The following is an 18,502-nucleotide window of genomic DNA, read 5'->3' as shown; positions in this document are numbered from 1 at the left end:
AACGCCGTGGAGTAAGCCTTCCTAGCCACTATCGCTCCATTGTCCCCCGAAGACAGTGGAAAATCGTTCCAGCGGCTACTCTGGTCCAATAGCCTGAGAAGACAGGAGTTGCTCATTCTTTCCTCAAGTTGATTATCATTCAATAAAGACTATTATTTTTGAACTCAATTACTTGCCTCCTCCTTTGTCCGTTTGTTGCGTGCCTGTGGTGTCGGCTCCTCACGGTGGTGTCTGGAGTCAGGGGCGGCTGGTCATCCGAGTCCGCCCCGGCCTGCACCGGTGACATTCGCTCTTTATATGTTACTGCTGTTGTCTTCGCTGCTTTACTGTGTCGTGTGTAAAATGATTTGTGAAAGTTTGTAGTGTGCATATACTTCATCATGATCTGTGCATGATCACCCGTGTGTGTGTGTGTGCAGATCATGCCATACATGTTCCAGATCGAGACTCGCTTCACTCTTCATAGACCTCTCCATTGTGGGATGTTCTGCTCCCTTTGGTTTCTTTATATTTTGAATGTCTGGATGGTTTTGTCATGTGTCAGTTTGGAGGGATGTGTGAACTCTCGTTCAGTGATTTGGATTCTGATTTTAGGAAACCCCAGACAGACTCGATCTGTGATCAGAAGTGGCACTGTGTGAGATTGGGATGGATGGACATCTTATTTTGGTTTTCTAGAGTCAAGTTTTAGGTCGTAACGACAGTTCGGGAGCAGAACATCTTACTTTCAACTTTAATAATCATAGACCAGCTTTTGTGACGGACTTTCTGTCTGCAATTTATTCTCTGAAAGATTTATCTTTCTCCAGTGTTGCATCTGTCGCTGTTCATCATCACTGCTCCTGATTGTGTGTTTGTGTTTCCTCACAGGCACCTGCTGGAGGAGATGATATTGTGTACTCAAGTGTTATGAGCTAAGGAGCAAAATTACTGCAATCGCACTGCAGTTTAGAGCAGTGTTTCTCAACGGATGGCTCATGACCCGAATATTGTTCTGAGGGAAACGGATGAATTTAGAACCATAGTTTCATATTCAGCCAATTTAATGTTAACAATTAATATGCAGCTCGTTGTGATAACTTAACCTGTAGATGTATATCTAGTATTACTACATTCACTTTAGTATCATTAACCATTTCTAATGTAAAATATGAGTCTGAAGCAGATTGTAAAAAAGTATTTTGTAGTTATATCAGGAATCTACTTCCTGCTTCGCTACTGTTTGGACGCTCTTGCTTACTGCTCCGCGCTTTGCTCTATCGCTTCTATATTTTACAACTTCAGCAAATCAGCACATTGCTCAAACGACAAAGCTTGACTCCAATGATAAAATTAGAAACTCTGGTGACTGAATTCCTTAACAAAAAGCGGAATATTTCAACCGACCAGCCTCCCACTGCCTTCAGCTTACATTCCGGAGAAGGGAAAACACAGCTGCCTACATTCAAAAGGATAAGAAAATGCCTCTTCTAGAATCTACTTGCTGCACAAACTGCCACAGACTTTTACAAAGGATTGCAGTTCTTGAAACAAAGTTATTTGCGGAACCATCCAACCAGACGAATCACACAGCAGAGCTTCATCATGATCGCCCTCTGCACACTGCCGGTGAGTCCCATAAATGTAGTGCTACTCAACATGTAGAGAAACAAGTAACTGATCAACACACTAATTGATGGAACAAACAGGGAGCAAGACCCAAAGGCACTCGAGACGTCAGATTGTCACGAGCATCACATATTGCCGCAGTAGCATGCTCTACCCCAGACACAAGGATTGCAAACACTAGTTTTCTACCACCAAATATACATCTTGAAAACAGATTTGAAGTGCTAATGAATGTGGGTGAGGAATCCCCAAACGTGATAAATGTGACCGAACACAGATTGAATCAGCCCGCAGCTAACACTAATGCTAACAGGCGCTCAAGGTCAAGCAGACAGCGGCCCTCAGCTCAGAGTGCAGCCGAGCCCAGGACTCTGATAGTGGGCGACTCCACAATCAGAAACATTAGCAGCAGGGATACAACTACATGCTGCCTTCCACAAGCAACAGTTTCTGATGTAAACAGGGAACTTAAGAACATTCTGATGAAACATAAGACTGCAAATCGACTTATCATTCATGTGGGAAAGAACAATATTCAGAGAGAGGAGTCAGAACTCCTAAAGAGGGATTTTAATGAACTTTTTGAAACACTTAGAAAACTGAAAGTTCAGCCGTTCATCAGTGGACCACTTCCAGCAAAAGGAACAAATAGGTTCTCACGGCTACTTGGGCTTAATACATGGCTGCAAAAAACCTGCAACATGAAGGGAGTGAACTTTATCGACAATTTTAATCTCTTCTGGAGTCAGAGACAACTGTTTACATCAAATGGCCTCCACCCAAACAAACTCGGTGCAAGAGTGCTAAAGGACAATATTTATTTTTCCCTTCATCATCCTTCAGCTGTGTGTGCTAACCCACTCAACCTGGATGGCACACACACACCAGTACAGAGTATGGACGATCACAGGACTTCATTTCAGCATCTGAATGGACATGCGGTTGATACACCCCACAAGGACAATGATAACACCACGCAGCCACAACAACCACTTCTCATGGACACACTCCCAGCTGAGCCCCGCCCTCAGAGCTCACCACAGATACACTGTGACGGATTAGAACTGCTCCAAGTGACACAGATCGAGCCACTAAACAGTAACATCTCAGCCCATACTGTGGAGTCTGTGGAGGCACTGGTAAAAATGGGGACCATCAGGGGTGAGACTGGTGAACTTTTACAACTTATATGTGGTATAAGCAATAGGCTGGAAGAAATGTCTATATCACGCCTTGAACCGGACGATAACATTGCAGTTTCCGGTAACACCAGAGAAACAGCCCCCCTCACCAGACATGTTATTCCGCTCTACAGCATCCCCACTTCTGAGCTTCACAGAGAAAATGGATTTTGTTTATACTGGAAACAGACAATCATACTCGATCGCTGCGAGCCCCAAGATATCAACCAAAAAGCGTCAAGCCCCACAACCACCAAAGACTGTAGGCCCAGCTCGCTCTGCCCCTCCTCCTGTGAGATTTCTTCGGTCACAACGCCAGGGCACACACCCTCCTCCATCTGCACCAAAAACAACTGATACCAGCTCTCAGTGACGTGTTCTGGGTCCTCGCAACGTCAACAGCAATCTTATCAAATGTTTACAAAACAAGCGTGAACCCAGTGCGTCTGTATCTTTCTCTATTTCTGTTCTGTTACGTGATAGAAAGTCCAAGGCTTTCTCAGGCCGTATGGCAAACCCATCGAATCTGCTGCCTGTTAATTGACAAACTAAGATTACTGTGGGGGAAAAAATTTAAATTAATACTGTTAAGTTAGCACTCTTAAACATCTGTTCACTTAAAAACAAATAATTTCTAGTCAACGACTTAATATCCACAAACAACCTAGATTTTTTGCTTCTAAATGAAACATGGCTAGAAGACAGCTACAGTGCAACAGTCCTCAATGAAACAGCCCCTCCTAACTTTACTTTTATGAGTGTCTGCAGACCAGTCAGAAGGGGTGGAGGGGTCGCTGTTCTATTTAAAGATGTTTATCAATGTAAGCAAGTATCATTTGGTGACTATTTGTCTCTAGAATATCTGGGCATTGTGCTAAAAGGTGCACCACGCATCCTGCTTATCATTATTTATAGGCCTCCGAAATATTCTCCGGCCTTTATTGATGACTTTACAGAGCTGTTATCAGCAATCTCATCTGAGTATGACTGTTTTGCTATTGCTGGGGATTTTAACATTCACATTGACAATGCTGAATCCAGTACAACAAAAGATCTCATGACTGTTCTTAACACTTTTGATTTGACACAACATGTACACGGACCCACACATGATCGTGGACACACTCTAGATTTACTTATCAATAAGAGTCTAAATATTTCATCAATAGTTATTAAGGATGTAGCACTGTCTGATCATTTCTGTATTTTCTTTGATATATCAATCTCTCCTGCCATTGAAACTAGATCTGTCTCTATCAAAAAGAGATGCTTAAATGAGAACACTAGTGTGCTGTTTATGAAGGCTATATCTCTAACACCAAGCATATCTGCAGACTCTGTTGATTTTCTCCTTGACTCTTTTAACTCAAAAGTTAAGGGTGTAATTGATGATATTGCTCCTGTAAAAGCCAGGAAAAAGAGTGGCAAACAAAAAGCACCCTGGAGAAACTCAACAGCAGTGCAATTAATGAAAAGACAATGCAGGAAATCGGAACGCATGTGGCGAAAGACAAAACTTGTAGTCCATTATAAGATCTATAAAGACAGTCTTCGTGCTTTCAATGTGGAACTAGGCAAAGCTAGACAGACCTTCTTTTCAAATATTATAAACAGAAACATAAACAACACACGCACTCTTTTTGCTACTGTAGAGAGACTAACAAACCCTCCGAGTCACATTCCCAGTGAAATGCTCTCAGACAGCAAATGCAGTGAGTTTGCTTCCTTCTTCTCCGAGAAAATCATTAATATCAGAAATGCGATCAGCACATCCTTGAGTTTCTCTGGGGTGAATCAGATCAGACCACAGCCTCAGAAAGTTACTATGACTGATTTCGAAGCAATTGATGGTAAAATTTGAGAAGAAACGGTACAGCACCTTAAAACATCAACCTGCGCCCTTGACACACTCCCCACTTCTTTTTTTCAAAAGTGTGTTTAACTGTTTAGAAGCAGATCTCCTAGAAGTGGTAAACGCCTCACTTCTTTCTGGGACTTTTCCAAACTCCCTTAAAACTGCAGTAGTTAAGCCTCTCCTGAAAAAGAGAAATCTGGATAACTCCATATTGAGCAACTACAGACCAATCTCAAATCTCCCCTTCATAGGCAAGATCATTGAAAAAGTTGTTTTCAGTCAGCTGAACAAATTCTTAAGCTCAAACGGATACTTTGACAATTTTCAATCTGGTTTCCGACCGCATCACAGCACAGAGACGGCCCTCATTAAGATAATAAATGATATTCGCCTCAATACAGATACAGGCAAAACATCAATTCTGGTACTACTGGACCTCAGTGCTGCATTCGACACTGTTGACCACAACATACTTCTTGACAGGCTAGAAAATTGGGTTGGGCTTTCTGGAATGGTCCTCAAATGGTTCAGGTCATACTTAGAAGGGAGAGGTTATTATGTGAGTATAGGTGACCATAAGTCTGAGTGGACATCCATGACATGCAGAGTCCCACAAGGGTCAATTCTTGCTCCACTCCTATTCAACCTGTATATGCTGCCACTGAGCCAAATAATGAAAAATAACAAAATGGCTTACCACAGCTATGCTGACGACACCCAGATCTACTTAGCCCTATCACCTAATGACTACAGCCCCATTGACTCTCTATGTAAATGCATTGATGAAGTTAACAGTTGGATGTGCCAAAACTTTCTTCAGTTAAACAAAGACAAAACTGAAATTACTACATTTGGAAACAAAGATGAAATTCTCAAGGTGAATGCATATCTTGAGGCTAAAGGCCTGAAATCAAAAAATCAAGTCAGGAATCTTGGTGTGATTTTGGAGTCAGACCTGAGTTTCAGTAGCCATGTCAAAGCAATAACTAAATCAGCTTACTATCATCTCAAAAATATATCAAGAATTAGATGCTTTGTTTCCAGGCAAGACTTAGAGAAACTCGTTCATGCTTTTATCACCAGTAGGGTGGACTATTGTAATGGTCTCCTCACCGGCCTTCCCAAAAAGACCATTAGACAGCTGCAGCTCATACAGAACGCTGCTGCCAGGATACTGAGCAGAACCAGAAAATATGACCATATCACACCAGTTCTCAGGTCTTTACACTGGCTTCCAGTTACATTTAGGATCGATTTTAAAGTGCTATTACTTGTATATAAATCTCTCAATGACCTAGGACCTCAATACATTGCAGATATGCTGATTAAATACAAACCCAACAGATCACTCAGATCATCAGGATCAAGTCAATTAGAAATACCAAGGGTTCACTCAAAGCAAGGAGAGTCTGCTTTTAGCTATTATGCCAGCCGTAGCTGGAACCAGCTTCCTGAACAGATCAGATGTGCTCCAACAGTAGCCACTTTCAAATCCAGACTCAAAACACATCTGTTCAGCTGTGCATTTACTGAATGAGCACTGTGCCACTGTACATGCTTTGTCCGAACTGCTTGCATTTTAATTTATATGCTTAAATTTAACCCTGTTTTTATTTTTATTTTTAATTATACTCTTTATTTTTATCTTTCAATATTTTCTTTATTTTTTTATTTCTTTTAATTCCTATTATAACTGTAATATTTTTATTTCATTTCTGTGTAAAGCACTTTGAATTGCCACTGTGTATGAAATGTGCTATACAAATAAACTTGCCTTGCCTTGCCTTGTTATAGTATGACAACACTTTTTTTGCAACTTATTTCAATATTGTGATAATACCATATACCACGATAAAAGCTTCAGCAATTAATCACAACATGAAAATTTGATTCCGGCACATGCCTAATTACTACATTCACTTTAGTATCATTAACCATTTCAAATGTAAAATCTGTGTTTGAATGTAAAAAAGTATTTTTTAGTTATTTATTAGCACTGCCATTTCATTGAGTTATCTTCAGTTAATGTCCTACAATGATCTGCGGAAGATTCAATAACAGCTTCACAATCTCAGAGAAAAACCTGTCCAGACCTGAACTGATGCTAGAGCTACAGATTCCTCAGTGTTTGTGTATTTACTGTATTCCAGCATTTATTATTTCATGAATATTGAACTGAATGTAATTCAACAGAATAAACAACTTCATTTCACTTTATGGAGCTTTTATAATTTAATCACTTTTCTTGTACAATTTTCTCAGCTACCCTAAAAGAATCCAGTCTGAGAGCTTTTAACATAACAAACCCTAATAATGAAGAGAGTTCTTCCATCTAGTAAACATATTAAAACCGGTTTGCTTTAGTCTGTTACTCCAGCAGTTACTGCAGTTCTCCTGCACGATAGGACATGTTTCCACAGGTTTGGATCTTCTTTGACTCATTCTATAGGAATCTGCAGCCGTTTAATTTGGCTCTACAGTGAGCACCACAAATGGGTTTATATCAAAATTAAAACTAGTAAGCACAGTATTTGTAATTGAAAGGGTTTAATGACAATATTTGGTTATGGTTACACTTACAATAGTTACAAAATCGATGTATGAGATAATAAAAACCTATACCATAAATCATCCCCAGCATAAATGTGGAACGTTATCTGAGGGAGAGAGAGGGCCGTTATATTGAATCAATGTTCCCACAGCATTTGTAGAACATGAATCTGTTAGCTATAGGGCATAAGTTATGTTTAATGTGGAGGAGAACCTGAGCAAGATTTGCTGGCCACATGTTGATCTGCTGTCTCAGAAATGACACAATCTCATAACCACCATTTTAGTTTTATAAATGATTATTAAACAGCTCAGACTAATGAAGGAGAGGTTGATTACACTGATGTGACGGTTATTAAACACAGAGCTCTGGATACGGTAAGACACGCTTGTTATTCTCACCACTACATCTCTTATAAAGCTAAAGCTACGCTAGTACAGTTTACTTTTATATACATGATATTATAGAATTAAACACACACACACACACACACACACACACACACCTCATACACTCACACACACACACTCACACACGCACCTCATACACACTCACACACACACACACACACACACACACACACACACACACACACACACACACACACACACACACACACACACGCACATGTTTGTTTGTTTTTGTGAAATGTGAGGACATTCCATAGGCGTAATGGTTTTTATACCGTACAAACCGTATTTTCTATCCCCTTACACTGCCCCTAAACCTACCCATCACACACACACACACACACACACACACACACACACACACACACTGCCCCTGCCCCTAAACCTAGCCCTCACAGGAGACTGTGCAGTTCACTTTCTGTGAAAAAAACCTCATTCTGTGATTTATAAGCATTTTGAAAAGTGAGGACATGGGGAACGTCCTCATATTTCACCCTCTTTTTGTAATACCCATGTCATTATACACATTTGTGTCCTGATATTTCACAAAAACATGCCCACACACACACACACCTCATACACACACACACTTTTTTCTTTTTTATCTGTATTTAATGGTTCTTGCTTGTTTTCTTCTGTGAATGGAGTAATGACATCATCTCTAAAAGTGTGTTTCATTACAGGCGGAGGATGGACGGGGTCAGACGGTGTATTCAGAAGATGATCATTCAGTCTGAGTTATCAGATCAGTTTATGACAGATCATGTCAGGATGAAGCTCAAAACTCAGCGTTAAAGCACAAATGCACTGATTCTAGCTCTGCTGGCTATAAATGACTGAATTTTAGCATTTCATTTAAAGCAATTTATAAAAAGAATTGAATCTTTATGAAGAAAGACCACACGACTGTTGAAGAACACACAACCGATAGAAAGACATGCCAAAGACACATGTGTTCAGTGTGTGTGTGTGTGTGTGTGTGTGTGTGTGTGTGTGTGTGTGTGTGTGTGTGTGTGTGTGTGTGTGTGTGTGTGTGTGTGTGTGTGTGGCTCCATCTGCTGGCTTTGGCTCTCTATGGTTTGGGTTAGCATGACTACATTAGCTTCTGCTGGTGTATGATCATAACTACACCGTCTGTGTGTCTTTCAAAGGTTTTAAAAGACGGCCTTTGAGGAAATTATTTCAAAACTCTTGCTCTATACTAAAGACAAGATCAATAAATCAGGAAGGTGTTGTAATGTAAAACATTAAACTAAAGCTGCACTATGTAAAATTTTTTGAGGAAAATATCCAAACACCTCTTGGCCAGTGTTGTGTATTTTGTTGAGTACTCAATATCCCAAATGTTTCTGACTATTTGTAAATGGTGAGATGGTATTTTACTTGAGGAACCAGGACGTGTGAGGGCGTGGCCTGTTGATGACATCATATCCGCGTTAGTTTGCGTTTTTATTCTGCAGAAGCGCTTTCCTCTCACTGCAGTGTGAACAAGTGTCATAGCAGCGGCGAGAGAACGCACAGAGTAACGCCATCCCATCATCAACACACTCAGATGAGTCTAATATGATCAACAGAACTGCGTTACACACACTCATGAGCGGAGGAGCGGAAGTGGCGACTGTGGCATAATAAAAGTCCCGCTGCTCGCGAGGCGTGTGTTGCGTTCATCTTATTAACAATCGCTCCACAACACTCGGTCCTGCTCTGCTTCAGACTACAGTAATGTTAATAATCACATCATCAACATGATTTCTGCCCGAGTCCTATCCCGATTCTTTCCCACCGGCTGTGAGCTGAAGACCACATGACCCAAGAGTCTGAGCTGAAGACCACATGACCCAAGAGTCTGAGCTGAAGACCACATGACCCAAGAGTCTGAGCTGAAGACCACATGACCCAAGAGTCTGAGCTGAAGACCACATGACCCAAGAGTCTGCGCTGAAGACCACATGACCCAAGAGTCTGAGCTGAAGACCACATGACCCATGTTTGAGCTCAAACGTGCAGTCATCAAATACACCTTTGTTTTGAACAGGCGACCTCTAGTGGACAGAAAACTTACATAGTGCAGCTTTAATGCTGTCAGTATTATTTCTGAATGTGACACATTTATATGAAGTTTTTATTTTTCTGAAGAAAGGTGTGGTGATGTAAAACATGAATGCTGTCAGTATTATCTCTGTCTGTATAATGTGGCTCATGTCTAGACAGCAGATGGAGCTCTTGAGAAAGTAATCTGTAATCTGACAGCTCAGGGGTTTAATGATGATCTTCTGAGTTTCAGATTTGATCTTTTGTTCTTGATATGTTTGGGCTGTAGTGGCACATGATTAAACATTCTCTCTGCACTGATTATGTTTGACTCTTTATGCTAAAGTAAACCCCAGATGTTGAGGCTGAACACGGTGAAATGAAGCGCATGTGAACTGATCGATGGAAACGGGATTGTTTTCAGCAGAAGCTCATGCAAATCTTATCCAATCCTAACAGTGAGCGTTTACTTCCAAGTCTTCAGTGCAGCACGCCCATCAAAACCGACAGTTTTTCAGAGAGCCTCAAAACCAAGGCAGAAAATAGCCTATTACTGATTCATTATGATGTTTCTGAATGTAAAAACCATGCGGACGTCATAAGTTGACCTCAGACAACAGGATAAAAAAATTTAAAAAGCCAGTTCATGACACCTTTAAGTCAGAGTATGCACACTCAGTATAATACAGTATTTCTCAGTTCACCCCCACACAAAAACATTCCTTTCCACAAACCTTTTTAATAGAAGCGCTTTATTAGGGATAATAATCATGCTGGATGTCACAACACATCAATTATCAATTGGATAAAGCTCACAAACAAATGACCCAATACACATTACAGTTTACACAGGTTTTGTGTGTTTACAATACATGGAACAAAACAGTGTGCTCTAAACAATGTGGTTTTCAGTCCTGGACCTTGTATCCCAATGTGCATACTAAATAGTGAGAGATTAATATTAGTATGTCCCTAAGCATACTATGCCAAAATGATGGATGATGGTCTACTATTTTAGGTAAATTTCCAAAGTATGGATCCCTTCACACTCTGGCGGCTGATATTTTGGAGGATTTATTACATGGTAGCATGGGCGTCGGATCCATTGTATGTGACAAGACCCACCCACTTTGCTATTGACCAATGCTATTGGACTTTTACCGTCTCTAATTCAGCGCATGTCTGTTCACCTACCTCTAACAGATGAACACTTTATTATTAAACTTACGTTAGATGTGTTATTTCCACTTTTTGAATATTTCTTAATTTTCATTGAAAATAAATGTCTTTATGATCTGATATGGGATGGGAAAAGGGAGTAGAGCGAGTTTGGCAAAAGGCGAATTCGAACCTCCAGTCAATTTGCGTAAAAATGTTCTGCTGTGCGTCTTACCCCTACACTTTTTGAACTTAATGTAAATGGAATCTACTCCATTAACCGTTTTTGGGGGGAGGACCCACCCACATTTTTTAGATGCTGATGTCCATGGTAGTATGTCCTCAATCATCTACTCTTGTGCTACATTGACCAAAGAATAGATTTTTTCTTCACAAAAATAGTACATACTTTTAGGGCATAGTATAAGTAGATTAATTAGAATGCAGCATAGGATTGAAAACCACTGCTCTACATGGATTAAACTGTAGGTTCACAAAAACAATTACATGCATAAGATATTAAACAAATTATCCTTTTGGGGCTTCCGATTTAGATTATATGTGCTAAATGCTAAGTGAATAAACTGCTCAAATGTTGCATAGGAGAGCATTTCACAGCATTTGCAGCATATACCAATAATAATAATAATAATAATGAGCATTACAAAGACAGCTCATTAAACTACCAGTGTTGGGGGTAGTAACTCATTACATGTAACTTGAGTTACGTAATCAGATTACTTTTTCAAGTAATTAGTAAAGTAACGCATTACTTTTCAAATTTACAACCAAATATCTGAGTTACTTTTTCACATTTATTTGACTGACAGCTCTCCTGTACTGTATTGAAAAATTGAGAGTGCAGAGGCGTTGTGTGTGAACATGAGGGTTATTGTAGTTCTAGACTAAATGTGAGTATTTATTAATCTCACTTGCGCAATAAAGATTCAGTACTCCTCAAAAAGAATAAAAATTAAAAATTTAACATTTAAATGCAAAATCAGAATGCTATGCAAACCTCCAGTAATTAAATGTTAAATAAAACAAATATTTGTATGCATTTAATCTACCTTTATTGACCAATCTTTTGCTGCTGACCTTTGATGATTCAGTTAAACCATGAACAAAAATTACAAAAAAAATTGTATTGGTAAAACTTTTTTCTCCTGCGTCCTATTCTTCCATTAACTGTTTTGTTATAAAAAAACAACAAAAAAAACAACAAAAAAACAAGCCCAACCGAGGTGAGAAAAAGTAACTATGTAACTCAATGAGTTACTTTTTAAGGGAGTAACGCACTATTGTAATGCATTACTTTTCAAAGTAACTTTCCCCAAGACTGGGAACTACTACTTGCAAAATGGGCTTTAAATTAAACTTGGATGTGGTAAGTCTTCCCTTTGCCAAATAAGTAGGAAAACTTCAACACCCATAATGCACTGGGCATGTTGCCATACAAGGCCACTCCCACCAGTCTGCTAAGAATAAGCTTACCAGAGTCAAATAGCAGATTGCTTTAGTAGGAAATACTTCTTAGCAAACTTTTAATCATAATTGGGACGGCTTGTATTGTTCCCAGGTGCAAGAATTCAATGAGTAAAAGTTTAGTGGGAGTGAGTAACTTTCTGTTTGCAGTGAAGGATGCGGCGTGTTGTAAGCAGCGCAAAGACTCAAACATATGGAGTGACTGCCGCAACGGAAAATCTGAAAAACCTCTGTGTTTGTAGTCTCAATTTTAAACTGATAACTACGAACATAATGTTTTAGGCCAAATGGAGAGGGAAAACTTATAGAAACTGCTGTTCTGCTGTTCTATCAGTTCTGGTCAACCCCTGAAACTAGATGCCGTGGCATACAGGTATGAAATCTGTTGCCATAGTATTTTTACCACACAATTTTCAGTAAAAAATCTACCCTTACAACAACAGTTTTGTTAATAACCCTCTGTCGATCCGACTGTCTGAGGCTGGGGATACCAAAAAGTGGAAGTAGGCTACAATCAGTAGCTTACACAAAAACCCAGGAGCACTTTTGCTGGAAAATAAACGTGTTTTTTCCCCGTTCCAGGTAACACAGAGAACTTTGAACTTTGTTGTAACAATACAAAGCGTTGAATATCTTGCTGTTTGTACTGTTAACATTTAGCCTATAATGTAATTGAAAGTTGGTCTGTGAAGTGCCCCTGGGTAGTAGAAGCCAACATACTGGGGTTAATTCAGATAGGGCCCATGGAACTCATGAACAAACCCATGTTGGGCCCATACATCAAGCCCATATTGTACCTACATTGGCCCCACCATGAAATGTTGGCTACATTTTCTTGAGTTTGCACTCAAACTTTGTTTTTGATTTGATTGAAAAGTCTGAGAACTATTCTATTTCAGAGAACATTTGTAAATGTCCCTTCTCACAGGGTAAACATACCCTATTTTTTCTTTCATTTGACACTAGTTGAAGAACTAGTTGAATTTCTCATTGAGTTGAAGACTCATTGATCTTTAAGTAATATAACAAACACAGAAATTGTATTCTCAGTTGCGGTACGTTCAAGTATTCATAATCTATGAAAAACAATCTTTACTGGTACACATTCCTATATGGGAATATTTGCTGAACATCTTTAGTAATTGTTCTTCTGCCTCTGTATTGAGACAGGACTCATAATAGATCATAAAGACAGAGACTCATTGAGTCTTTAAGTAATATAACAAACACAGAAACTGTATTCTCAACTGTGCGGTACGTTCAAGTATTCATAATCTATGAAAAACAATCTTTACTGGTACACATTCCTATATGGGAATATTTGCTGAACATCTTTAGCAATTGTTCTTCTGCCTCTGTATTGAGACAGGACTCATAATAGATCATAAAGACCGAGACTCATTGAGTCTTTAAGTAATATAACAAACACAGAAACTGTGTTCTCAACTGTGCGGTAATTCATAATCCAGCATCCTGTAACAGAGAAATCATTTAAAATAAGAAATGAGAAATAAGTGTTGACAGCGTGATGTACTGATACAGCGGGTCGTGTCTTCACATGATGTAAACCTGAAATGTAAATTAAACAGTTTTCAAAGCTGAGAAATGGGATTCTTGCTCTCCTTTAATGCTCTTCACACCCACTTAAAGTATAACAAGCACCAGCACCGAAGCAACAACACAATCTCGAGAAATGTGTATCTATAGCATGAATTGCATGTAAAAAGTTATTTCTGCATATAAATTGCACGACAAATACAATTCGTGCTATAGATACACACTTTCATGAGATCGGGCTGGAAAAAATGATAGATGGAGCTATAATAAATCATACAGTACATCAATCTTACCTTTTTAGAATCCGGTCCAGCATATTCTACCACATCTGGCCTGCGCTGTTTCCACTGTATTTGCACATAATTTAAAGCCATTTCCTAAAAAGATAATTATTTCTCAGTTATTAATGTCAGCTATAAGTACTTAATGTGTTAATACAGTTATTCCTGCTATATAGAATCTGAAGGAAAATCGTACCTTTTGGTGTCGTTCTTTTGGTTTTCGTTTCCAGTAGAGAGCATATCCCCCGCCAGCAATTGCAAACAGAAGTGCAGCAAGAATAAATGCAAAAAAGACTTGAGCTGGAAGTTCTAAAATGAAAAGGGGTTAATTAACTTTGGCCTTATATCAACATTGTCTTCATAGACCCAGAATAGCAACCTATGCCGTTTGAATAGGAGCAGAAAATATTGAATCTATGTGATATTTAATGATAGATATTGACATACTTTGAGATGGCTTACAGAGATCCATATCCAGATGTGTGGTGTGGTTTGTGATGGGATTGTTGAGCACACAGCTGTAGGTGTTGTTATCCTGATATTCCACCTCCAGAGGTAGAGAGAGACTGATGCTGAGATCAGACACACTGATGCTGGACAATAAACTGTTTCCTTTGTACCAGGAGAGAGTCACATGACTCACATTCACAGCTGAACACACCACTGCACATCTGGACACTGAGGAGGATGAACAGTTTGAGGAGGATGTACAGTTTGAAGAGTTACTGGTGATGACAGGAATGGGCAGAGGAGCTGAAAAACATGAGAGAATTTTTTTATTTATTTACATTCTAAAACATAATTTTTTTTTTTTTGTAAAACCTAATTTACCAAAAATGTAAATTATTTGATCTAACACACACTAAAGACAAAATGCTTATGATTTTGCAGTTTTTCAGTATCTATCAAATAACAGAAAATATGTCAGAAAAACATTTTCATTTCAGGGTGAACTATCCCTTTAAAAATCTGTTCCCTTTCGACCGGTCAGTCGTATTGCGTCTAGCTAGATGCAGTGGGAAAACTCCTTTTCTCAAAATTACTGAAGCCTTTATAAAATAACACATCTGCCTATAAAAGACGCTCAGATTTCCCTTATCTCAGGGAACCGAGGTTACGAGAGTAATCGAGCACGTTTTTACAACTTTCACTTGTAATGGAGTAATATTTGAGAAGTAGTACTTTTACTTTTACTCAAGTAAACTTTGTCCACCTCTGATTGTAAGTGGTCTGTGCATAAAATATGACCAATACTACTTATACACACACACACACACACACACACACACTCATCAGGTAACACATGACACAAAAATTATGCCATACACTTTAACTAAAGAGAAACTACAACAGGAAATATCATAATGTACATTATACTAAAGCAAAATACTAAAGGACTTTACTCACCATAGACAGAAACACTGAATCTCTTGTATGAAGTTCCTCTGTTTCTGATGATCTGTAGTTTATAGAGTCCAGTTTGTTCAGATCTGATGTTTCTGATGGTCAGAGATCCAGTTTGATTGTCCATCTGGAGTCTGTCTCCAAATGTCTCATTACTGTCAAACATATCAATGTTCAGCTTATAGAGTTCAGCGATACGAATCTCTTGAGGTCCAAACATCCACAGGATCTGATCATCTCTCTGTACGTCAGTAATATTACTGTGTAGAGAGACAGAATCTCCCTCCATCACACACACTGACTTCACTTCATCACCATCAGCAAACACATCTAAAGCACACAAAGAAACAAATTCAAGATGAAGTTTCTACAAGAGACAATAACCTTGTGTACATATCCAGCTGAGGACCAAAGTCAAATATATTTTGCCAAGATAAAAGGGTAAAACTCCAAAGTTATTATAATTCTGGCTAATTGCTGTCTATTATTAGCTATTATTAAGTTTAAATTAGTTTTTATATGTGAGTTTCTGAACATATTACCAGTACCGGGAACAAAATATATTAAAAGGTTGTGAATAAAAACTACAGCGAACAGGAAACCTTGTCAAAAAGAATATTTGCAAATCCCTGAAAAAACATAGAAACAATGTGAGTCACCAACATCAACATGAATCACTGGCATGATCTTCAAAAGAATATTTTAAAACGAGGCCAAGGCTAATATGTTAGACGGCATATTAAAATACAACACAAAACCCAGACACATAAATAAAGCGATAAATCTGCTGAATCATTGGCAGCCATTTTATGAAAGCCAGTGACCAGTGCAGTGTTTTGAAAACTTGTAATGTCGGTATTGAAAATAAATGCTTTCAATATTTACAACACTATCAATAAATACTGTGTGATCAAATCATGAACAATTAAAGTTGATTTATCATATTGTTCTCAGTGCTCTTATTTTGTCATTTGGTCTTTTAGTTTGTAGCTCCTGTTTATGAGCTCCTGTGTTTTCTGAGTTCATTATCATGTGTTGTCCTTTCTTGTGTTTGGTTGCATCAGTTCAGGGTTTTTTTCTATTTATAAACGTTTAATCTGCACTTGAATCCATCTCTCAGTGTCTCTGAGCTAACCCAACATTACATAAACATTTTAAAATGTTGAGATTTTGACACCAGCGAGACTACAAAATAATGAATCCCTGTCAAATGTACAACATCAGAGTACAAGTCAGTTTTATGAACTTCTTCCCTGAAAAACACGTATGTTCAAGTTGATTTCATGTAAATGTTTTTGTAGAAGGAATCTTTAATGTTTTTATAAACATAGCCCAAGGCCTACACTACCCATAATCCTAAAGAGGAAGTGATGGCTGTGGCGTTGTTTTTTTTCCCATGCATTAAAAAAAAGTTATGTTCTCTAATTGGTTCTGCCCTGAACCAAACCAATGAGATCTGATATCACAACATTATAACAATTCATTAGAATTCATTGGAAAGAGATCCAACGGTAGCAGACAGGCAGTCCAGCCAATCATATGATGACACAGAGACCTCGAGAAACATGGATAGCTGTTGATGTGTCGCCATTTTTTTTTCCCCACCAATGTTTTATTTATAGTTTAAAGAGACACAAGTCTTTTTCTATGTTGTTTCAACCAACACTAACCAAAGTAGGGTTTAATTGTGTGTACTTTGCTGCAAGCAAAGCTTGTTGGAGAACAAAAAATGCACCAAAGCATACTACTATCACCTACACCGTATGACTTCATATGCAAAACTCATATATTCTTTGAGAACACTAAAGGTAAATAATAAGAACTGTCAAAGGAGTGCGATTAAAAGCGGTTTCATTCTTTACAGGTGCTAATAGCTGTATTTATGACACGGCAACTGTGATTACCATAACCGAGCCGCATATGTCTTCCTCTCTCTATTATGTGAAACATAATATCATTTAACATCTCATTTATATTTAACATCTCATTTATATTTAACATCTCATTTAAAATTGATTGTTTGTTGCCTGAAAAGATCAAATATTTCAGAATCAACGCTTTAGTGAAGAATCATAAATCAAACCATTCTTACCATTTATGTCCAATAGGCCTAAGCACAGACTGCACAGAGTAAAATAGAAAATAAAATGCATTTTCATTTTGAAATAAAAAAAATATCCAACACTGAAACAAAAAACGTCTGTCCTTCATCATATCACGCAGCTAAATGCACAGGCAGTGCAGTGGATCACGTGTTGGAAAGTAGCAAAACCGGTTTGGATATGTTAGTTACAGTACTCACTCCATCTGAAAAGTATTGAGCAATATACACTTACATTTAAATTAAGATTTATTAGGTCCCCCTTGTATGTTTGATGAGATCCCCTATTGGTCACCGGCCCCCTAGTTTATATATATTTTATTTATTTAGTCATTCTGAAAAGAAACATGCATTGCAATAAAACACAGTGTCAGTTATATTATATTTAGCTCATTCACAGTACTATGGTGGTACTGGTGTGGTGTTGCCAGTAGTCGGCCACATGTTTGTGGCTCTTTGGCCGATTGAACGTGGAATAAGGAATAAGAGTCAGTGCACTCGAAACACCACAGACTGCTGACACCTGCTGGGCCAAAATGTACAACTCTTACAGGTTTTATAAAATGTGTTTTATTAATTTTTAGTCCTTGTTTTATGTGCTGTTAGCCAGGGTTTGGCAAATATAAATATTAGAACCTAATTAGAACCTTTTTGTTTTATATATGCATAAGTATTTAAATGAATGAACTGAGCCGAGATCAGTTAGACGCTTGTTTATGGGTTCACCAGATTAACACCCAGGCTGCGAAACCAAGGTTCAAACAGTATTAGCTAAAAATGAAGGCCGTTTTGAAGGTAAAAGGTGGTCCAACCCGGTACTAGTACGGTATATAAGTGTATAATTTAAATTAATGTTGTTTGTGTGTACTTAGTTTAACTA

At 38.4% G+C, this 18,502-nt stretch overlaps 2 protein-coding genes across 4 annotated transcripts in view; one reads left to right on the top strand and one right to left on the bottom strand.

The window, feature by feature from the left end:
* Nucleotides 1–18,502, top strand: part of LOC307120889 (uncharacterized protein) — a 678,898-nt gene that overhangs the window by 25,949 nt on the left and 634,447 nt on the right. Inside the window, exon 4 of one of the 3 annotated variants that reach the window (XM_079808118.1) lies at nt 871–4,388. The exons of 1 other annotated variant lie outside the window; for it this stretch is intronic. In XM_079808118.1, coding sequence (XP_079664244.1) covers nt 871–890 — 20 coding nt within the window. In that variant the 3' untranslated portion in view covers nt 891–4,388. Of the gene's footprint in view, nt 1–870; nt 4,389–18,502 lie in introns of those variants that run through there. One more of the 3 variants, XM_079808117.1, reaches the window with a different exon arrangement.
* On the bottom strand, nt 10,358–17,752 carry LOC307120228 (CD48 antigen-like). Its single transcript, XM_079807116.1, has 6 exons — nt 17,614–17,752; nt 15,525–15,851; nt 14,565–14,870; nt 14,314–14,426; nt 14,130–14,213; nt 10,358–13,848 (listed from the first exon to the last, which is right to left on the bottom strand). The coding sequence occupies exons 1-6, from the start codon at nt 17,678–17,680 to the stop codon at nt 13,834–13,836; spliced, it is 912 nt and encodes a 303-aa protein (XP_079663242.1). The 5' UTR covers nt 17,681–17,752; the 3' UTR covers nt 10,358–13,833.

This window comes from Gobio gobio (genome assembly GCF_949357685.1).
Source record: "Gobio gobio genome assembly, chromosome: 24".
NCBI lineage: Eukaryota > Metazoa > Chordata > Actinopteri > Cypriniformes > Gobionidae > Gobio > Gobio gobio.
The sequence above is the reverse complement of the archived record's forward strand: the minus strand, read 5'-3'. Positions and strand labels throughout refer to the sequence as shown.

What these genes read in the sequence shown, in the direction of transcription:
- LOC307120228 (XM_079807116.1), bottom strand. Translation starts at nt 17,680, where the DNA reads ATGAAAATGCATTTTATTTTCTATTTTACTCTGTGCAGTCTGTGCTTA. An exon ending in TCTCTGTAAGCCATCTCAAA is followed by an intron (nt 14,427 to 14,564) that starts GTATGTCAATAT and finishes TTTTCATTTTAG; the next exon opens with AACTTCCAGCTCAAGTCTTT. An exon ending in CAAAAGAACGACACCAAAAG is followed by an intron (nt 14,214 to 14,313) that starts GTACGATTTTCC and finishes TTATCTTTTTAG; the next exon opens with GAAATGGCTTTAAATTATGT.